Raw genomic sequence first — 19,395 nt, forward strand, 5'->3', positions numbered from 1 at the left:
CTCAGGTGGCATTAAACCGATAACACGCTCCTTAGGGCAAATGTCGTGCATCCTCCACCAATTCAATAACTCTCTCATTTCTCTCTCCTACAAATTCTCCCTCAACTCACTGATGGTCTCTGATTCTTTCCGTTCACTCTCCTCCAGTTTCTCCCTCTTCTCCCAGACTGGCTCTGGTTCACTCCTCGGCTCCGCTGACCACCCCTTGTGCCCCCCCCCAAAAAAAATTTGGGCTGTTTTTTGGGCTTTCTATGTGGCCGCGAACCCCGACATCATCGCTGTCCTCCATCATAACCTTCCGTCTGCCGCTCCTTCCAAAGAAGGCGATCCTGTCCTGCCAGGATCTCCTCCCAAGTCCAGGATCCCTTCTCATCCAGGATCTCCTCCCAAGTCCAGGATACACTCTCCTCCTGGGCACGCTGCTTGATCCTGTTTTGGTGGGATCCTCTGTCACGCTCGTCGTAATGATTGGACCAAGGCGCAGCGTGAGTAGCGTTCCACATCTTTATTATAACGTGAAACTTCAGCAAAATACAAAAACAATAAATGATCAAATGAAACTTGAAGACAGTGAAGTGCAAATAGGCACCTACACAAAAACAAGATCCCACAAAACACAGTGGGGAAATGGCTGCCTAAATATGATCCCCAATCAGAGACAACGCTAAACAGCTGCCTCTGATTGGGAACCATACCAAGCACACCAACATAGAAATAACCAACATAGAACACCCCCAGTCATGCCCTGACCTACTATACCATAGAGAACCAAGGGCTCTCTATGGTCAGGGCGTGTTATTAGTTCAGTTTATTAATTCGCCCATTTAAAAAAAACAGCACACATAAAACTTGAAAAAGCCATATATGCACATTAATAAAATCATTGAGGATAACACACAATAGTCTGGGACTTATTTCCTTTGTGGTCCTCTTGAGACAAGATGGCTGGACAAGATCCAACACAGTACGGCAGTGAAATAATAAAACAAAAACAGAGAAGAAGAACATCTATCTCATCATTCCAGTTACATCATAGGGGTTATTCATATGGGCACAGAAGACATCAAACATATTTTTACTTTATTTTTTAAAGCTGCCCAGAGAGGACGTTGTTTTTATGGGCAGAGGCAACTCATTCCATTCTGAGGCTCCAGTATACAAGAAAGTACCTTTCCCAGCATTACTCCTGAACCTGTATAAGCACACATCAGCAACACCTGATCTGGTGCTGTGATTGTGTGCATCCCTAACACGAGGAAAGTAATCACTTAGATATCTGGGCGCAGGACCATAAATACTCCTGTAAACCAAACCTAGTCTAATCTGGGACACCCTAGCCTCAACAGGCAGCCAGTTTAGTCCTGAAAACATCTCCTGCCTTTGTGAGTACGTGGACTCACCTTCAATACTACCCTGATCAGCTTATTCTGGGCTATCTGGAGCTTCCCCTTCATAAGTTTAGATAAGCCCCAAAACCAGGAAGTACTAGCATAGTCAAAGCCCGAAACATTTCCCAGTCCGCATGATCAAAACAATCTTGAAGCGTGGATTCCGATTGGTCAGACCAGCGTTGAATGGTTCTAGTCACGAGTATATCCTGTTTGAGTTTCTGCCTATAAGACGGTAGGAGCAAGATGGAGTCATGGTCGGATTTGCCGAAGGGAAGGCGAGGGAGGGCCTTGTATGCATCACGGAAGTTAGAGTAGCAGTCATCGAGGGTATTACCCACCAAGTACTGCAATCAATATGCTGATAGAATTTAGGTAGCCTTGTTCTCAAATTTTCTTTGTTAAAATCCCCAGCTACAGTAAATGCAGCCTCAGGATATATGGTTTCCAGTTTACATAGAAACCAGTAAAGTTCCTTGAGGGCTGTCGTGGTGTCTGCTTGAGGGGGTATATACATAGCTGTGACGATCACTGATGTACACAGAGAGCTGATATTAATGATATGCATGTCAATCTCTCCTGGCTCAAAGTGGAGGAGAGATTGACTTCATCACTACTTGTATTTATGAGAGGTATTAACATGTTGAATGCACCGAGCTGTCTGTTTGAACTACTGGGGCACAGCTCAGAAACCCATTCATACCCCACAAGACATGCCACCAGAGGTCTCTTCACAGTCCCCAAGTCCAGAACAGACTATGGGAGGTGAACAGTACTACATAGAGCCATGACTGCATGAAACTCTATTCCACATCAAGTAACTGACACAAGCAGTAAAATTAGATCAATAAAACACCTTATGGAACAGCGGGGACTGTGAAACAACACAAACATAGGCACAGACACATGCATACACACACACACACGATAGTATACGCGGTATACATACACATGGATTTTGAACAGTATATATGTGGTAGTGGTGGAGTAGGGGACTGAGGGCACACAGTCTGTGAATGTATTGCAATGTTTTTAAAATGTATAAACAACCTTAATTTTGCTGGACCCCAGGAAGATTAGCTGCTGCCTTGGCAGGAACTAATGGGGATCCATAATAAACCCCAGGAAGAGTAGCTGCTGCCTTGGCAGGAACTAATGGGGATCCATAATAAACCCCAGGAAGAGTAGCTGCTCCCTATGATTACACCATGAGTCATTAATCATGAAGCATACACCCCCGCCCTTCTTCTTCCCAGAGAGGTGTTTATCTCTGTCGGCGCGGTACTAAATATTTCTAAAACTAAAAGCATTTTATTTGGGACAAACCATTCACTAAACTCTAAAGCTCAACTAAATCTTGTAATGATTAATGTGGAAATTAAGCAAGTTAAGGTGACTCAACTGCTTGGTGTAACCCTGGATAGTAAACTGTTATGGTAAAAACATACTGATGCAACGGTAGTTAAGATGGTAGTTAAGATGGTCTGTCCGTAATAAAGTGCTGCTCTACTTTCGTGTCATCGCTAGTCCGACAGGCCCTAGTTTTGTCATACCTGGACTACTGCCCAGTCATATGGTGAAGTGAATCAACATCAATGACATGCATGTCAATCTCTCCTGGATAAAAGTAGAGTAGAGATTAACTGCATCACTACTTGTCTTTGTTAGAGGTATTGACATGTTGAAAGCACCAAGCTGTTTGTTCAAATGACTAGCACACAGCACAGACAAACATAGCTAACGAACACTACCTACAGCTTGACTGGTATTTTATTTTTAATTTAACCATTGTTTCACTAGGCAAGTCAGTTATGAACAAATTCTTACTTACAGTGACAGCCTAGGAAGAGTGGACTAACTGCCTTGTTCAGGGGCAGAACAAAAGAATTGTACCTTGTCAGCTCGGAATTCGATCTAGCAACCTTTCATTGACTGGCCCAACACTCTAACCACTAGGCTGCCTGCCACCCTGTGGTAGAGTCAGGCAGAGCTCTGCTTTACAGATGTTGTATATATTTAGATGTTGTGGCTCTAATTTTAGGACACACTTCATTCAAAATTCAAAAAGTAATGCACATCTGAGCTATCTCATGGTAACATGGGAACAGTTGAATAAGATGAGAACAAAGAAGAAACCCGCACACTGCTCTTGCTAGTTAGTATCACTGCTCTTGCTAGTTAGTATCACTGCTCTTTAATAAGCTTTATGTTTCGGCCTCAAAGCCTCAGAGCTTTTTTAAATTATCAACCGTATGTAGACATAACTTAACCCACATCCATTCAATGCATTTAATGGGGTTGGAGTTGAGGGAAATTTTACAAATTTTAAGCCCAATAGCAAATTCTGTTTTATAGTTAACAACTCCTCGATTAATACCTATTGTAGTTTAGTCAATCAAGAAGCAATGTAAGTCTATATACTGGGGCTCCCGAGTTGCGCAGTGGACTAAGGCACTGTATCTTAGTGCTAGAGGCGTCACTACAGACCCTGGTTCGATTACAGGCTGTATCACAACCGGCCATGATTGGGAGTCCCATAGGGCGGCACACAATTGGCCCAGCGTCGTCCGGGTTAGGGTTTGGCCGAGGTAGGAAGTCATTGTAAATAAGAATTTGTTCTTTACTCACTTGCCTAGTTAAATAAAAGTAAATATATATATACATACAGTTGATGTCTGACGTTTACATACACTTAGGTTGGAGTCATTAAAACTAGTTTTTCAACCACTCCACAAATTTCTTGTTAACAAACTATAGTTTTGGCAAGTCGGTTAGGACATCTACTTTGTGCATGACACAAGTAATTTTTCCAACAATTGTTTACAATAGTACGCAAGTATAAACACCATGGGACCATTATTTGACCATGCTGGTCATTTATGAACATTTGAACATCTTGGCCATGTGCTGTTATAATCTCCACCCGGCACAGCCAGAAGAGGACTGGCCACCCCTCATAGCCTGGTTCCTCTCTAGGTTTCGGCCTTTCGAAGGAGTTTTTCCTAGCCACCGTGCTTCTACACCTGCATTGCTTGCTGTTTGGGGTTTTAGGCTGGGTTTCTGTACAGCACTTTGAGATATCAGCTGATGTAAGAAGGGCTATATGAATCAATTTGATTTGATTTGATTTGACCACGCAGCCGTCATACCGCTCAGGAAAAAGACGCGTTCTGTCTCCTAGAGATGAAAGTACTTTAGTGCGAAAAGTGCAAATCAATCCCAGAACAACAGCAAGTTCCAAACTGCCTCTGGAAGAACTGTTCATCAGGAGCTAATGAAATGGGTTTCCATGGCTGAGCAGCCGCACACAAGCCTAAGCTCACCATGTGCAATGTCAAGCGTCGATTGGAGTGGTGTAAAGCTCACCGACATTGGACTCCGGAGCAGTGGAAACGCATTCTCTGGAGTGATGAATCACGTTTCACCATCTGGCAGTCCGATGGACAAACCTGGGTTTGGCGGATGCTAGGAGAGTGCTACCTGCCCAACTGTACATTTTGGTGGAGGAGGAATAATGTTCTAGGGCTGTTTTTCATGGTTCGGGCCCCTTAGTTCCAGTGAAGGGAAATCTTAACGCTACAGCATACAATGACATTCTTGATGATTCTGTGCTTCCAACTTTGTGGCAGCAGTTTGGAGAAGGCCCTTTCCTGTTTCAGCATGACAATGCCCCCGTGCACAAAGTGAGGTCCATACAGAAATGGTTTGTCGAGATCGATGTGGAAGAACTTGACAGTCCTGCACAGAGCCCTGACCTCAACCCCATCAAACATCTATGGGATGAATTGGAATGCTGACTGCGAGCCAGGCCTAATCGCCCAACACCAGTGCCTGACCGCACTAATGCTCTTGTGGCTGAATGGAAGCAAGTCCCCATGGCAATGCTCCAACATTTAAGCCTTCCCAGAAGAGCGGAGGCTGTTATCGCAGCAAAGGGGGGACCAACTCCATATTAATGCCCATGATTTTGAAATTAGATGTTTGACGAGCAGGTGTACACATACTTTTGGTCATGTAGTGTATGTCAGAGTATCATAACCGCCATCGACAAAAGACAACACTGTAGCCGTATCCATCGACCTGGCCAAGGCTTTCGACTCTGTCAATCAACGCATTCTTATCGGCAGACTCAACAGCCTTGGTTTCTCAAATGACTGCCTACATCTCAGACAGAGTTCAGTGTGTCAAATCGGAGGGCCTGTTGTCCGGGCCTCTGGCAGTCTCTATGGGGGTGCCACTGGGTTCAATTCTCAGGTCGACTCTTTTCACTTTATATATCAATGATGTCGCTCTTGCGGCTGGTGATTCTCTGATCCACCTCTACACAGACGACACCATTCTGTATACTTCTGACCCTTCTTTGGACACTGTGTTAACTATCCTCCAGACGAGCTTCAATGCCATACAACTCTCCTTCCGTGGCCTCCAACTGCTCTTAAATACAAGTAAAACCAAATGCTCTTCAACCGATCGCTGCGCGCACCTGCCCGCCCGCCAAGCATCACTAGTCTAGATGGTTCTGACTGAATATGTGGACAACTACAAATACCTAGGTGTCTGGTTAGAATGTAAACTCTCCTTCCAGTCTCATATTAAGCATCTCCAATCCAAAATTAAATCTAGAATCGGCTTCCTATTTCGCAAAACAAAGTGTCCTTCGCTCATGCTGCCAAACATACCCTCGTAAAACTGACTATCCTGCCGATCCTTGACTTCAGTGATGTCATTTACAAAATAGCCTCCAACACTCTACTCAGCAAATTGGATGCAGTCTATCACAGTGCCATCCGTTTTGTCACCAAAGCCCCATATACTACCCACCACTGCGACCTGTATGCTCTCGTTGGTTGGCCCTTGCTTCATATTCGTCACCAAACCCACTGGCTCCAGGTCATCGATAAGTCTTTGCTAGGTAAAGCCCCGCCTGATCTCAGCTCACTGGTCACCATAGCAGCACCCACCCGTAGCATGCGCTCCAGCAGGTATATCTCTCTGGTCACCCCCAAAGCCAATTCCTCCTTTGGCTGCCTTTCCTTCCAGTTCTCTGCTGCCAATGACTGGAATGAATTGCAAAAATCACTGAAGCTGGAGACTCATATCTTCCTCACTAACTATAAGCATCACCTATCAGAGCAGCTTACAGATCATTGCACCTGTACATAGCCCATCTGTTAATATCCCATCCAACTACCTCATCCCCATATTGTTATTTAAAAAAAAAAAATGTTTTTGCTCCTTTGCACCCCAGTATCTCTACTTGCACATTCATCTTCTGCACATCTATCACTCCAGTGTTTATTTACTAAATTGTAATTATTTCGCCACTACGGCCTATTTATTGCCCTATCTCCCTAATCTTACTTCATCTTACTTAATTTGCACACACTGCATATACATTTTTTATATTGTGTTATTGACTGTACGTTTGTTTTGTACGTCTGTGTTGTTGTTTGTGTCGCACTGCTTTGCTTTATCTTGGCCAGGTCGCAGTTGTAAATGAGATCTTGTTCTCAACTGGCTAACCTGGTTAAATAAAGGACTTGTTCTCAACTAGCCCACCTGGTTAAATAAAGGACTAGTTCTCAACTAGCCTACCTGGTTAAATAAAGGACTAGTTCTCAACTGGCCTACCTGGTTAAATAAAGGACTAGTTCTCAACTAGCCTACCTGGTTAAATAAAGGTGAAATAAAATAAAAGAGTAAGCATCATTACCAGTTGCATTAATGACGAGGTCAGGTCAGGATTCGTCTCTTACAGCCACCATGACTCTGGCTCTATAATAAGGGTTCGGGTTTACATTTACATTTAAGTCATTTAGCAGACGCTCTTATCCAGAGCGACTTACAGTAGTGAATACATACATTTCATGCATTTTTTATTTTTTTTGTACTGGCCCCCCGTGGGAATTGAACCCACAACCCTGGCGTTGCACACACCATGCTCTACCAACTGAGCCACAGGGAAGGCTGTGGGTTAGGGTTAGGGGTTAGGGTTAGGGTTAGGGGTTAGGGGTTCGGGTTAGGGTTAGGGGTTAGGGTTGGGGTTAGGGGTTAGGGTTAGCCTCTCTAGGGTAGGTGGCACCAAATCGTCCCACCTAAGTAACAGCCAGTGTAATCCCGTGGCGCGTTATTCAAAAACCTCAAAATTGCAAAAACGTCAATTTTTCAAACATATGACTATTTTACACCATTTTAAAGACAAGACTCTCGTTAATCTAACCACACTGTCCGATTTCAAAAAGGCTTTACAACGAAAGCAAAACATTAGATTATGTCAGCAGAGTACCCAGCCAGAAATAATCAGACACCCATTTTTCAAGTTGGCATATAATGTCACATAAACCCAAACCACAGCTAAATGCAGCACTAACCTTTGATGATCTTCATCAGATGACAACCCTAGGACATTATGTTATACAATACATGCATGTTTTGTTCAATCAAGTTCATATTTATATCAAAAACCAGCTTTTTACATTAGCATGTGACTAGCATGTGACTAGCATTCCCACCGAACACTGCCGGTGAATTTACTAAATTACTCACGATAAACGTTCACAAAAAGCATAACAATTATTTTAAGAATTATAGATACAGAACTCCTCTATGTACTCGATATGTCCGATTTTAAAATAGCTTTTCGGTGAAAACACATTTTGCAATATTCTCAGTAGATAGCCCGGCATCACAGGGCTAGCTATTTAGACACCCAGCAAGTTTAGCACTCACCAAAGTCAGATCCACTATAAGAAAAATGTTATTACCTTTGCTGTCTTCGTCAGAATGCACTCCCAGGACTTCTACTTCAATAACAAATGTTGGTTTGGTCCAAAATAATCCATCGTTATATCCAAATAGCGGCGTTTTGTTCGTGCGTTCAAGACACTATCCGAAAGGGTAAATAAGGGTGACGAGCATGGCGCAATTCGTGACAAAAAAATTCTAAATATTCCATCACCGTACTTCGAAGCATGTCAACCGCTGTTTAAAATCAATTTTTATGCCATGTTTCTCATAAAAAAGCAATAATATTCCGACCGGGAATCTGCGTTTAGGTAAACAGACGAAAGAAAATAAAGCATTCGGTCGACTCGTGCACGCGCCTAAGCCCATAGTACTCTGATCGGCCACTTGCCAAACGCGATAAAGTGTTTCAGCCAGAGCCTGCCTCGATATCGTTCAGCTTTTTCCCGGGCTCTGAGAGCCTATGGGAGCCGTAGGAAGTGTCACGTTATTGCAAAGATCCTCAGTCTTCAATAAAAAGAGCCAAGATAAAACACAACTTGTCAGACAGGCCACTTCCTGCATGGAATCTTCTCAGGTTTTGGCCTGCCATATGAGTTCTGTTATACTCACAGACACCATTCAAACAGTTTTAGAAACTTTAGGGTGTTTTCTATCCAAAGCCAATAATTATATGCATATTCTAGTTACTGGGCAGGAGTAGTAACCAGATTAAATCGTGTACGTTTTTTATCCGGCCGTGTCAATACTGCCCCCTAGCCCTAACAGGTTAAGGGTTAGGGTTAGGGGTTAGGGGTTGGGGTTAGGGTTAGGGTTGGGGTTAGGGTTAGGGTTAGGGGTTGGGGGTTGGGGTTAGGGTTAGGGGTTAGGGTTAGGGGTTAGGGTTCGGGTTAGGGGTTAGGGGGTAGGGTTAGGGTTAGGCCTGGGTTCACATTCATTTGAGTTTCTTGTAACATGATCTTCAGTTGAGGTCTTCTCTGGTGCTGTTCTTTGGCGTTATGAAGCAAGCAGCTAGTGTTGATATGAAGGGCCTGGCTGGGGACTTGCTACCTACGGATATCCCTTGCTTTTTTGTTGAAATATGTTGAAAGTTGAAAATATTTAGTATGTTTCGTTGTGTGTATTTGTGTTATTAGTTTCAGTGGTTGTGTGATTGTGTATGTTGTCAATGTGTTTCAGATGTTGTGTGATTGTGTATGTTTGCTGTATGTGACTTTTTACGATCATTTTTGTCTCTCTGTTTTCACAACATTTCTCTACTGTCTGTTCTCACCTGCCTCTGCTGTCCCTCCCTGTCTCTCCCTCCCTCTCTCTCTCCCTCTCTCTCTCTCTCTCGGTTATGACTTCATTCCACAGGAGATATGGATGGCCAATGGTGGGACCATGCATCTTGGCAGAACGAGGCCTTGTCTATGGTATGACTAAGAATGGAGCCACCCACCCCCTCTACCATCTCACCTTTTCTTTGTTTTGATTTCAGCTGTGCTGCATTTTCTTAAACAAAATTGTATTGACCTCAACCCAACCCTGTAGGCAACAGTGAAAAGGGAAAAATCTAAACCAATGAGCAGGCATTATTATTGGACACCAACTCTAATACTCTATCTGAGAGGCAAAATAAATCAAATTGTATTTGTCACACGCGCCAAATACAACAGGTGTAGACCTTACAATGAAATGCTTACGTACGAGCCCTTAACCAACAATGCAGTTTTAATTAAGAAAAATAAGAGTTAAGAAAAAAAATATTTACTAAATAAACTAAAGTAAAAAATAATAACACAACAATAAGGATATACAGGAGTACCTGTACACTGTGGGGGGGTAGTCCTGGAAGAGGATGTGGAACTTGAACCCCAAGGTAAAGACATTGATACGTGCAGTAGAACAACCCCAAACAAGGCCAGTCTGTATAGCTGTAGTGAGAAGGCCCTGTGGTGGTAAGTTATTGGCATAGGTTATACCTGCCTATTGTAAAGTGCTTTCTACTTACTACATTGCTCACTACAAATACTACAACCCACTACAAATACTACAACCCACTACAACTACTACAACTACTACAACCCACTACAACTACTACAACAATCCTTACTCACTATAACAACAACAACAATCCTTACTCACTACAACAACAACAACAACAATCCTTACTCACTACAACAACAACAACAATCCTTACTCACTACAACAACAACAATCCTTACTCACAACAACAACAACAATCCTTACTCACTACAACAACAACAATCCTTACTCACAACAACAACAACAACAATCCTTACTCACTACAACAACAACAATCCTTACTCACTACAACAACAACAATCCTTACTCACTACAACAACAACAATCCTTACTCACAACAACAACAACAATCCTTACTCACTACAACAACAACAATCCTTACTCACAACAACAACAACAACAATCCTTACTCACAACAACAACAACAATCCTTACTCACAACAACAACAACAACAATCCTTACTCACTACAACAACAACAATCCTTACTCACTACAACAACAACAATCCTTACTCACTACAACAACAACAATCCTTACTCACAACAACAACAACAATCCTTACTCACTACAACAACAACAACAATCCTTACTCACAACAACAACAACAATCCTTACTCACAACAACAACAACAATCCTTACTCACAACAACAACAACAATCCTTACTCACAACAACAACAACAACAATCCTTACTCACTACTGCCTTAATTTGCTGCTAATGGGGATCCATAGTAAATACAATTACAAACACTACAACCCACTATAGCCACTTATTCATTACAATTACTACAACCCACTACAACTACTTATTCACTACAATTTCTACAACCAACTACAACACACTACAGCGACTTACTCACTGCAGGTACTGCAACCCACTACGATTACTACATCTACTACAACCCACTACAACCAACCACAACCCACTACATCTACTACAACCCACTACAACCAACTACAACCCACTACATCTACTACAACCCACTACAACCCACTACAACCCACTACATCTACTACAACCCACTACAACCCACTACAACCCACTACATCTACTACAACCCACTACAACCCACTACAACCCACTACAACCCACTACATCTACTACAACCCACTACAACTAACCACAACCCACTACATCTACTACAACCCACTACAACCCACTACAACCCACTACAACCAACCACAACCCACTACATCTACTACAACCCACTACAACCCACTACATCTACTACAACCCACTACAACCCACTACAACCCACTACATCTACTACAACCCACTACAACCAACCACAACCCACTACATCTACTACAACCCACTACAACCCACTACAACCAACCACAACCCACTACATCTACTACAACCCACTACAACCCACTACATCTACTACAACCCACTACAACCCACTACAACCCACTACAACCAACCACAACCCACTACTACTAACTACAACCCACTACATCTACTACAACCCACTACAAAACACAACCCAGTAAAACAGCATACTCACTGCAACTACTACAATTCACTACAATTCACTACAACTGTTTACTCACTATAACTACTACAACCAACTACAGCTACTTACTCACTTCAACTACTGAAACCCACAACAATTACTACAACACCCTACAACTACTTACTCATTACAACCAACTACAACCCACTACATCTACTACAACCCACTACAACTACTACAACCCACTACAACTACTTACTCATTACAACTACTACAACCCACTGCAACTACTACAGTAGTAGTTTAGAAGGATTCTTTCTCTTCACAACTGGCTCCGTGATTACTGCAGCTCAATGAGTGTAACTTATGTTGACAATTTCGATACCTTTTGGAAACAAAACAGGTTTTATAAGGAGGATGGGATCCACCCAAATCACTTGGATTCCTGGATCCTTTCACAGCACTATAAGGCTGTGTTGAGACAATGACTTATCAATGACTCAAGTCCAGCTCAGCTAATCCCTACCATTTTGTCGCTGAGTCATCATAATGCTTCAGCAATTGTACATTATCCCAGGGGCATTGGTAGGCACAATGTAAGTAGCCTAATGTATGTCCCTCTTACTGCCCCGAATGCCTCTGCTGATCCTACAGCTATTGTATGCAGTAATCATGTGCCTATGAACCAGATTTATACTGTTAGCACTGAGCCAGTGTGCCCTAGTAGGAAGTCCACTGTGAGCAGCTCACCCTGCACTAACATAAAGAACATGAGAATATCTACTTCTGCTAAGCTTCCCAGTAAAGCAATGAAAACAAGCATGCATCCCAGAAAAGTGTACAAAATATCCCACGTTAACACATGTAGCTTAAGAAACAAGGTTCATGAAATGAATAACTTGCTAGAAACAGATGACATTCATATTCTGACTATCTCTGAAACGCACTTAGAAAATACCTTTGATGATACAGTGGTAGCAATACAAGGTTATAACATTTACAGAAAATACAGAAATGCCAGTGGTGGAGGTGTTGCTGTTTATAATCAGAAACACATTCCTGTAAAGATTAGAGAAGATCTTGTATTACATACTGTTGAAGTAATATGGCTACAGGTTCCTCTGCCTCACCTAAAGCCCATTGTTGTGGGAAGCTGCTATAGACCACCAAGTTGTAACAGTCAGTATCTGGATAACATGTGGGAAATGCTTGATAATATACAGTACCAGTAAAACGTTTGGACACACCTACTCATTCAAGGGTTTTTCTTTATTTTTACTATTTTCGACATTGTAGAATAATAGTGAAGACATCAAAACTATGAAATAACACATGCAGTAACCAAAAAAGTGTAAAACAAATCAAAATATACAGTTGAAGTCAGAAGTTTACATACACCTTAGCCAAATACATTTAAACTCAGTTTTTTACAATTCCTGACATTTAATCCTAGTAAAAATTCCCTGTCTTAGGTCAGTTAGGATCACCACTTTATTTTAAGAATGTGAAATGTCAGAATAATAGTAGAGAGAATGATTTATTTCAGCTTTTATTTCTTTCATCACATTCCCAGTGGGTCAGAAGTTTACATACACTCAATTAGTATTTGGTAGCATTGCCTTTAAATTGTTTAATTTGGGTCAAACGTTTTGGGTAGCCTTCCACAAGCTTCCCACAATAAGTTGGGTGAATTTTGGCCCATTCCTCCTGACAGAGCTGGTGTAACTGAGTCAGGTTTGTAGGCCTCCTTGTTCGCGCACGCTTTTTCAGTTCTGCCAACACATTTTCTATGGGATTGAGGTCAGGGCTTTGTGATGGCCACTCCAATACCTTGACTTTGTTGTCCTTAAGCCATTTTGCCACAACGTTGGAAGTATGCTTGTGGTCATTGTCCATTTGGAAGACCCATTTGCAACCAAGCTTTAACTTCCTGACTGATGTCTTGACTATAACTCACTTTAACTACTACAACACACTATAACTCACTATAACTCACTATAACTCACTATAACTACTACAACTCACTATAACTACTACAACTCACTATAACTACTGCAACCCACAACAGCTACTTACTCACTAAGTACAAACCACTATAACTACTACAACTACTGCAACCCATTACAATACTAACTCACTACAACCCACTACAACCATTACAACCCATTAAATACTTACTCACTACAACCCACTACAACCATTACAACCCATTAAATACTTACTCACTACAACTATTACAACCCATTACAACCAACTTATGCAACTACTACAACCAACAACAACTACTTACAACAACTACTACAACCCAATACAACTACTACAACCCACTATAACTACTACAACCAACTACAACTACTACAACCCACTATAACTACTACAACCCACTACAACTACTACAACCCACTATAACTACTACAACCAACTACAAATACTACAACCCACTATAACTACTACAACCAACAACTACTTACAACAACTACTACAACCCACTATAACTACTACAACCCACTATAACTACTACAACCCACTATAACTACTACAACCCACTACAACTACTACAACCCACTATAACTACTACAACCAACTACAAATACTACAACCCACTATAACTACTACAAACAACAACTACTTACAACAACTACTACAACCCACTATAACTACTACAACCCACTACAACTACTACAACCCACTACAACTACTACAACCAACTACAACTACTACAACCCACTACAACCCACTATAACTACTACAACCCACTATAACTACTACAACTACTACAACCAACTACAACTACTACAACCCACTATAACTACTACAACCAACTACAACTACTACAACCCACTATAACTACTACAACCCACTATAACTACTACAACCAACTACAACTACTACAACCCACTATAACTACTACAACCAACTACAACTACTACAACCAACTACAACTACTACAACCAACTACAACTACTACAACCAACTACAACTACTACAACCAACTATAACTACTACAACCCACTATAACTACTACAACCCACTATAACTACTACAACCAACTACAACTACTACAACCCACTATAACTACTACAACCCACTACAACTACTTACTCACCACAACTACTACAACCCACTTGTCACGATCGTCGTAATGATTGGACCAAGGCGCAGCGTGAGTAGCATTCCACATCTTTATTATAATGTGAAACTTCAGCAAAATACAAAAACAGTAAATGAACAAACGAAACGTGAAGACAGCGAAGTGCAAATAGGCACCTACACAAAAACAAGATCCCACAAACACAGGTGGGAAAAATAACTACTTAAATATGATCCCCAATTAGAGACAACGATTACCAGCTGCCTCTAATTGGGAATCATACAAATCACCAACACAGAAATACACTGCTCAAAAAAATAAAGGGAACACTTAAACAACACAATGTAACTCCAAGTCAATCACACTTCTGTGAAATCAAACTGTCCACTTAGGAAGCAACACTGATTGACAATACATTTCACATGCTGTTGTGCAAATGGAATAGACAACAGGTGGAATTTATAGGCAATTAGCAAGACACCCCCAATAAAGGAGTGGTTCTGCAGGTGGTGACCACAGACCACTTCTCAGGTCTTATGCTTCCTGGCTGATGTTCTGGTCACTTTTGAATGCTGGTGGGGCTTTCACTCTAGTGGTAGCATGAGACGGAGTCTACAACCCACACCAGTGGCTCAGGTAGTGCAGCTCATCCAGGATGGCACATCAATGCGAGCTGTGGCAAGAAGGTTTGCTGTGTCTGTCAGCGTAGTGTCCAGAGCATGGAGGCGCTACCAGGAGACAGGCCAGTACATCAGGAGACATGGAGGAGGCCGTAGGAGGGCAACAACCCAGCAGCAGGACCGCTACCTCCGCCTTTGTGCAAGGAGGAGCAGGAGGAGCATTGCCAGAGCCCTGCAAAATGACCTCCAGCAGGCCACAAATGTGCATGTGTCTGCTCAAACGGTCAGAAACAGACTCCATGAGGGTGGTATGAGGGCCCGATGTCCACAGGTGGGGGTTGTGCTTACAGCCCAACACCGTGCAGGACGTTTGGCATTTGCCAGAGAACACCAAGATTGGCAAATTCGCCACTGGCGCCCTGTGCTTTTCACAGATGAAAGCAGGTTCACACTGAGCACATGTGACAGACATGACAGTCTGGAGATGCCGTGGAGAACGTTCTGCTGCCTGCAACATCCTCCAGCATGACCGGTTTGGCGGTGGGTCAGTCATGGTGTGGGGTGGCATTTCTTTGGGGGGCCGCACAGCCCTCCATGTGCTCGCCAGAGGTAGCCTGACTGCCATTAGGTACCGAGATGAGATCCTCAGACCCCTTGTGAGACCATATGCTGGTGCTGTTGGCCCTGGGTTCCTCCTAATGCAAGACAATGCTAGACCTCATGTGGCTGGAGTGTGTCAGCAGTTCCTGCAAGAGGAAGGCATTGATGCTATGGACTGGCCCGCCCGTTCCCCAGACCTGAATCCAATTGAGCACATCTGGGACATCATGTCTCGCTCCATCCACCAATGCCACGTTGCACCACAGACTGTCCAGGAGTTGGCGGATGCTTTAGTCCAGGTCTGGGAGGAGATCCCTCAGGAGACCATCCGCCACCTCATCAGGAGCATGCCCAGGCGTTGTAGGGAGGTCATACAGGCACGTGGAGGCCACACACACTACTGAGCCTCATTTTGACTTGTTTTAAGGACATTACATCAAAGTTGGATCAGCCTGTAGTGTGGTTTTCCACTTTAATTTTGAGTGTGACTCCAAATCCAGACCTCCATGGGTTGATAAATTGGATTTCCATTGATTATTTTTGTGTGATTTTGTTGTCAGCACATTCAACTATGTAAAGAAAAAAGTATTTAATAAGATTATTTCATTCATTCAGATCTAGGATGTGTTATTTTAGTGTTCCCTTTATTTTTTTGAGCAGTGTAATAACCTAGAACCCCACATAGAAATAATAAACTCGCTCGCCCATCCAGCATCACTACTCTGGACGGCTCTGACTTAGAATACGTGGACAACTACAAATACCTAGGTGTCTGGTTAGACTGTAAACTCTCCTTCCAGACTCACATTAAGCTTCTCCAATCTAAAATTAAATGTAGAATCGGCTTCCTATATCGCAACAAAGTGTCCTTCACTCATGCTGCCAAACATACCCGCGTAAAACTTACCATCTTACCGATCCTCGACTTCGGCGATGTCATCTATAAAATAGCCTCCAACACTCAACTCAACAAATTGGATGCAGTCTATCACAGTGCCATCCGTTTTGTCACCAAAGCCCCATACACTACCCACCACTGCGACCTGTACACTCTCGTTGGTTGGCCCTCGCTTCATACTCGTCGCCAAACCCTCTGGCTCCAGGTCATCTACAAGTCTCTGCTAGGTAAAGCCCTGCCTTATCTCAGCTCACTGGTCACCATAGCAATACCCACTCGTAGCACGCACTCCAGCAGGTATATCTCACTGGTCTCCCCCAAAGCCAATTCTTACTTTGGCCGCCTTTCCTTCCAGTTCTCTGCTGCCAATGACTGGAACCACTGCAAAAATCACTGAAGCTGGAAACTCATATCTCCCTCACTAGCTTTAAGCACCAGCTGTCAGAGCAGCTCACAGATCACTGCACCTGTACATAGCCCATCTGTAAACAGCCCATTCAATCTACCTCATCTCCATACTGTATTTATTTATTTATCTTGCTCCTTTGCACCCCAGTATCTCTACTTGCATATTCATCTTCTGCACATCTACCATTCCAGTGTTTAATTGCTACATTGTAATTACTTCGCCACCATGGCCTATTTATTGCCTTACCTACTTTATCTTACCTCATTTGCACTCCCTGTATATAGACTTTTTGTTTTATTTTGTTCTACTGTATTATTACGACCCTCTTTTTATGTTTTGTTTATTCCATGTGTAACTCTGTGTTGTTGAATTGCTTTGCTTTATCTTGGCCAGGTCGCAGTTCCAATTGAGAACTTGTTCTCAACTAGCCTAACTGGTTAAATAAAGGTGAAATAATTTTTTTAATAAAAATAAATACTTAATCACTACAACTACTACTAATCACTACAACTACTATAACTACTACAACCTACTACAATGCACTACAACCCACTACAACCTACTACAACGCACTACAACTCACTACAACTACTACAACCCACTACAACTACTACAACCCACTACAACTACTACTAATCAGTACAACTACTATAACTACTACAACCCACTACAACTACTACAACCCACTACAACCTACTACAACCTACTACAACCTACTACAACGCACTACAACCCACTACAACTACTACAACCCACTACAACTACTACTAATCAGTACAACTACTATAACTACTACAACTCACTACAACCCACTACAACCTACTACAACGCACTACAACTCACTACAACTACTACAACCCACTACAACCCAATACAACCCACTACAACCCACTACAACCCACTACAACCCACTACAACTACTACAACTCACTACAACCCACTACAACCCACTACAACCCACTACAACCCACTACAACCCACTATAACTCACTACAACGACTACTAATCACTACAACCCACTACAACCTACTACAACCCACTACAACCCACTACAACCCACTACAACCTACTACAACCCACTACAAACCACTACAACCCACTACAACTACTACTAATCACTACAACCTACTACAACCCACTACAACTACTACAACCCACTACAACCCACTACAACCCACTACAACTACTACTAATCACTACAACCCACTACAACTCACTACAACCCACTACAACGCACTGCAACCCACTAGAAACCTACTACAACCCACTACAACCTACTACAACCCACTACAACCTACTACAACGCACTACAACTCACTACAACTACTACAACCCACTGCAACCCACTACAACTCACTACAACCCACTACAACCCACTACAACCCACTACAACCCACTACAACCCACTACAACCCACTACAACTACTACAACTCACTACAACCCACTACAACCCACTACAACCCACTACAACCCACTACAACCTACTACAACCCACTACAACCCACTACAACCCACTATAACTCACTACAACTACTACTAATCATTACAACCCACTACAACCTACTACAACCCACTACAACCCACTACAACCCACTACAACCTACTACAACCCACTACAAACCACTACAACCCACTACAACTACTACTAATCACTACAACTACTATAACTCACTACAACCCACTACAACCCACTACAACCCACTACAACACACTACAACCTACTACAACCCACTACAACTACTACAACCCACTACAACCCACTACAACCCACTACAACCCACTACAAATACTACTAATCACTACAACCCACTACAACTCACTACAACCCACTACAACGCACTGCAACCCACTAGAAACCTACTACAACCCACTACAACCTACTACAACCCACTACAACCCACTACAACTCACTACAACTACTATAATTACTACAACTCACTACAACCCACTACAACCCACTACAACTACTACAACCCACTACAACCTACTACAACCTACTACAACCTACTACAACCCACTACAACGCACTACAACTCACTACAGCTACTACAACCCACTACAACCTACTACAACCTACTACAACCTACTACAACGCACTACAACTCACTACAACTACTACAACCCACTACAACTACTACTAATCAGTACAACTACTATA

General features: G+C 42.6%; 1 protein-coding gene across 1 annotated transcript in view; it reads left to right on the forward strand.

Moving 5' to 3' along the window:
• The window catches only part of LOC106570772 (regulating synaptic membrane exocytosis protein 2), a gene marked incomplete at its 3' end in the record, with an annotated part of 112,168 nt that overhangs the window by 18,261 nt on the left and 74,512 nt on the right, over window positions 1–19,395 (forward strand). The window contains exon 2 of the mRNA XM_045693721.1: window positions 9,489–9,547. Coding sequence (XP_045549677.1) covers window positions 9,494–9,547 — 54 coding nt within the window. The remainder of the gene's footprint in view (window positions 1–9,488; window positions 9,548–19,395) is intronic.

The sequence above is a fragment of the Salmo salar genome, chromosome ssa14, assembly GCF_905237065.1.
Source record: "Salmo salar chromosome ssa14, Ssal_v3.1, whole genome shotgun sequence".
Classification (NCBI taxonomy): domain Eukaryota; kingdom Metazoa; phylum Chordata; class Actinopteri; order Salmoniformes; family Salmonidae; genus Salmo; species Salmo salar.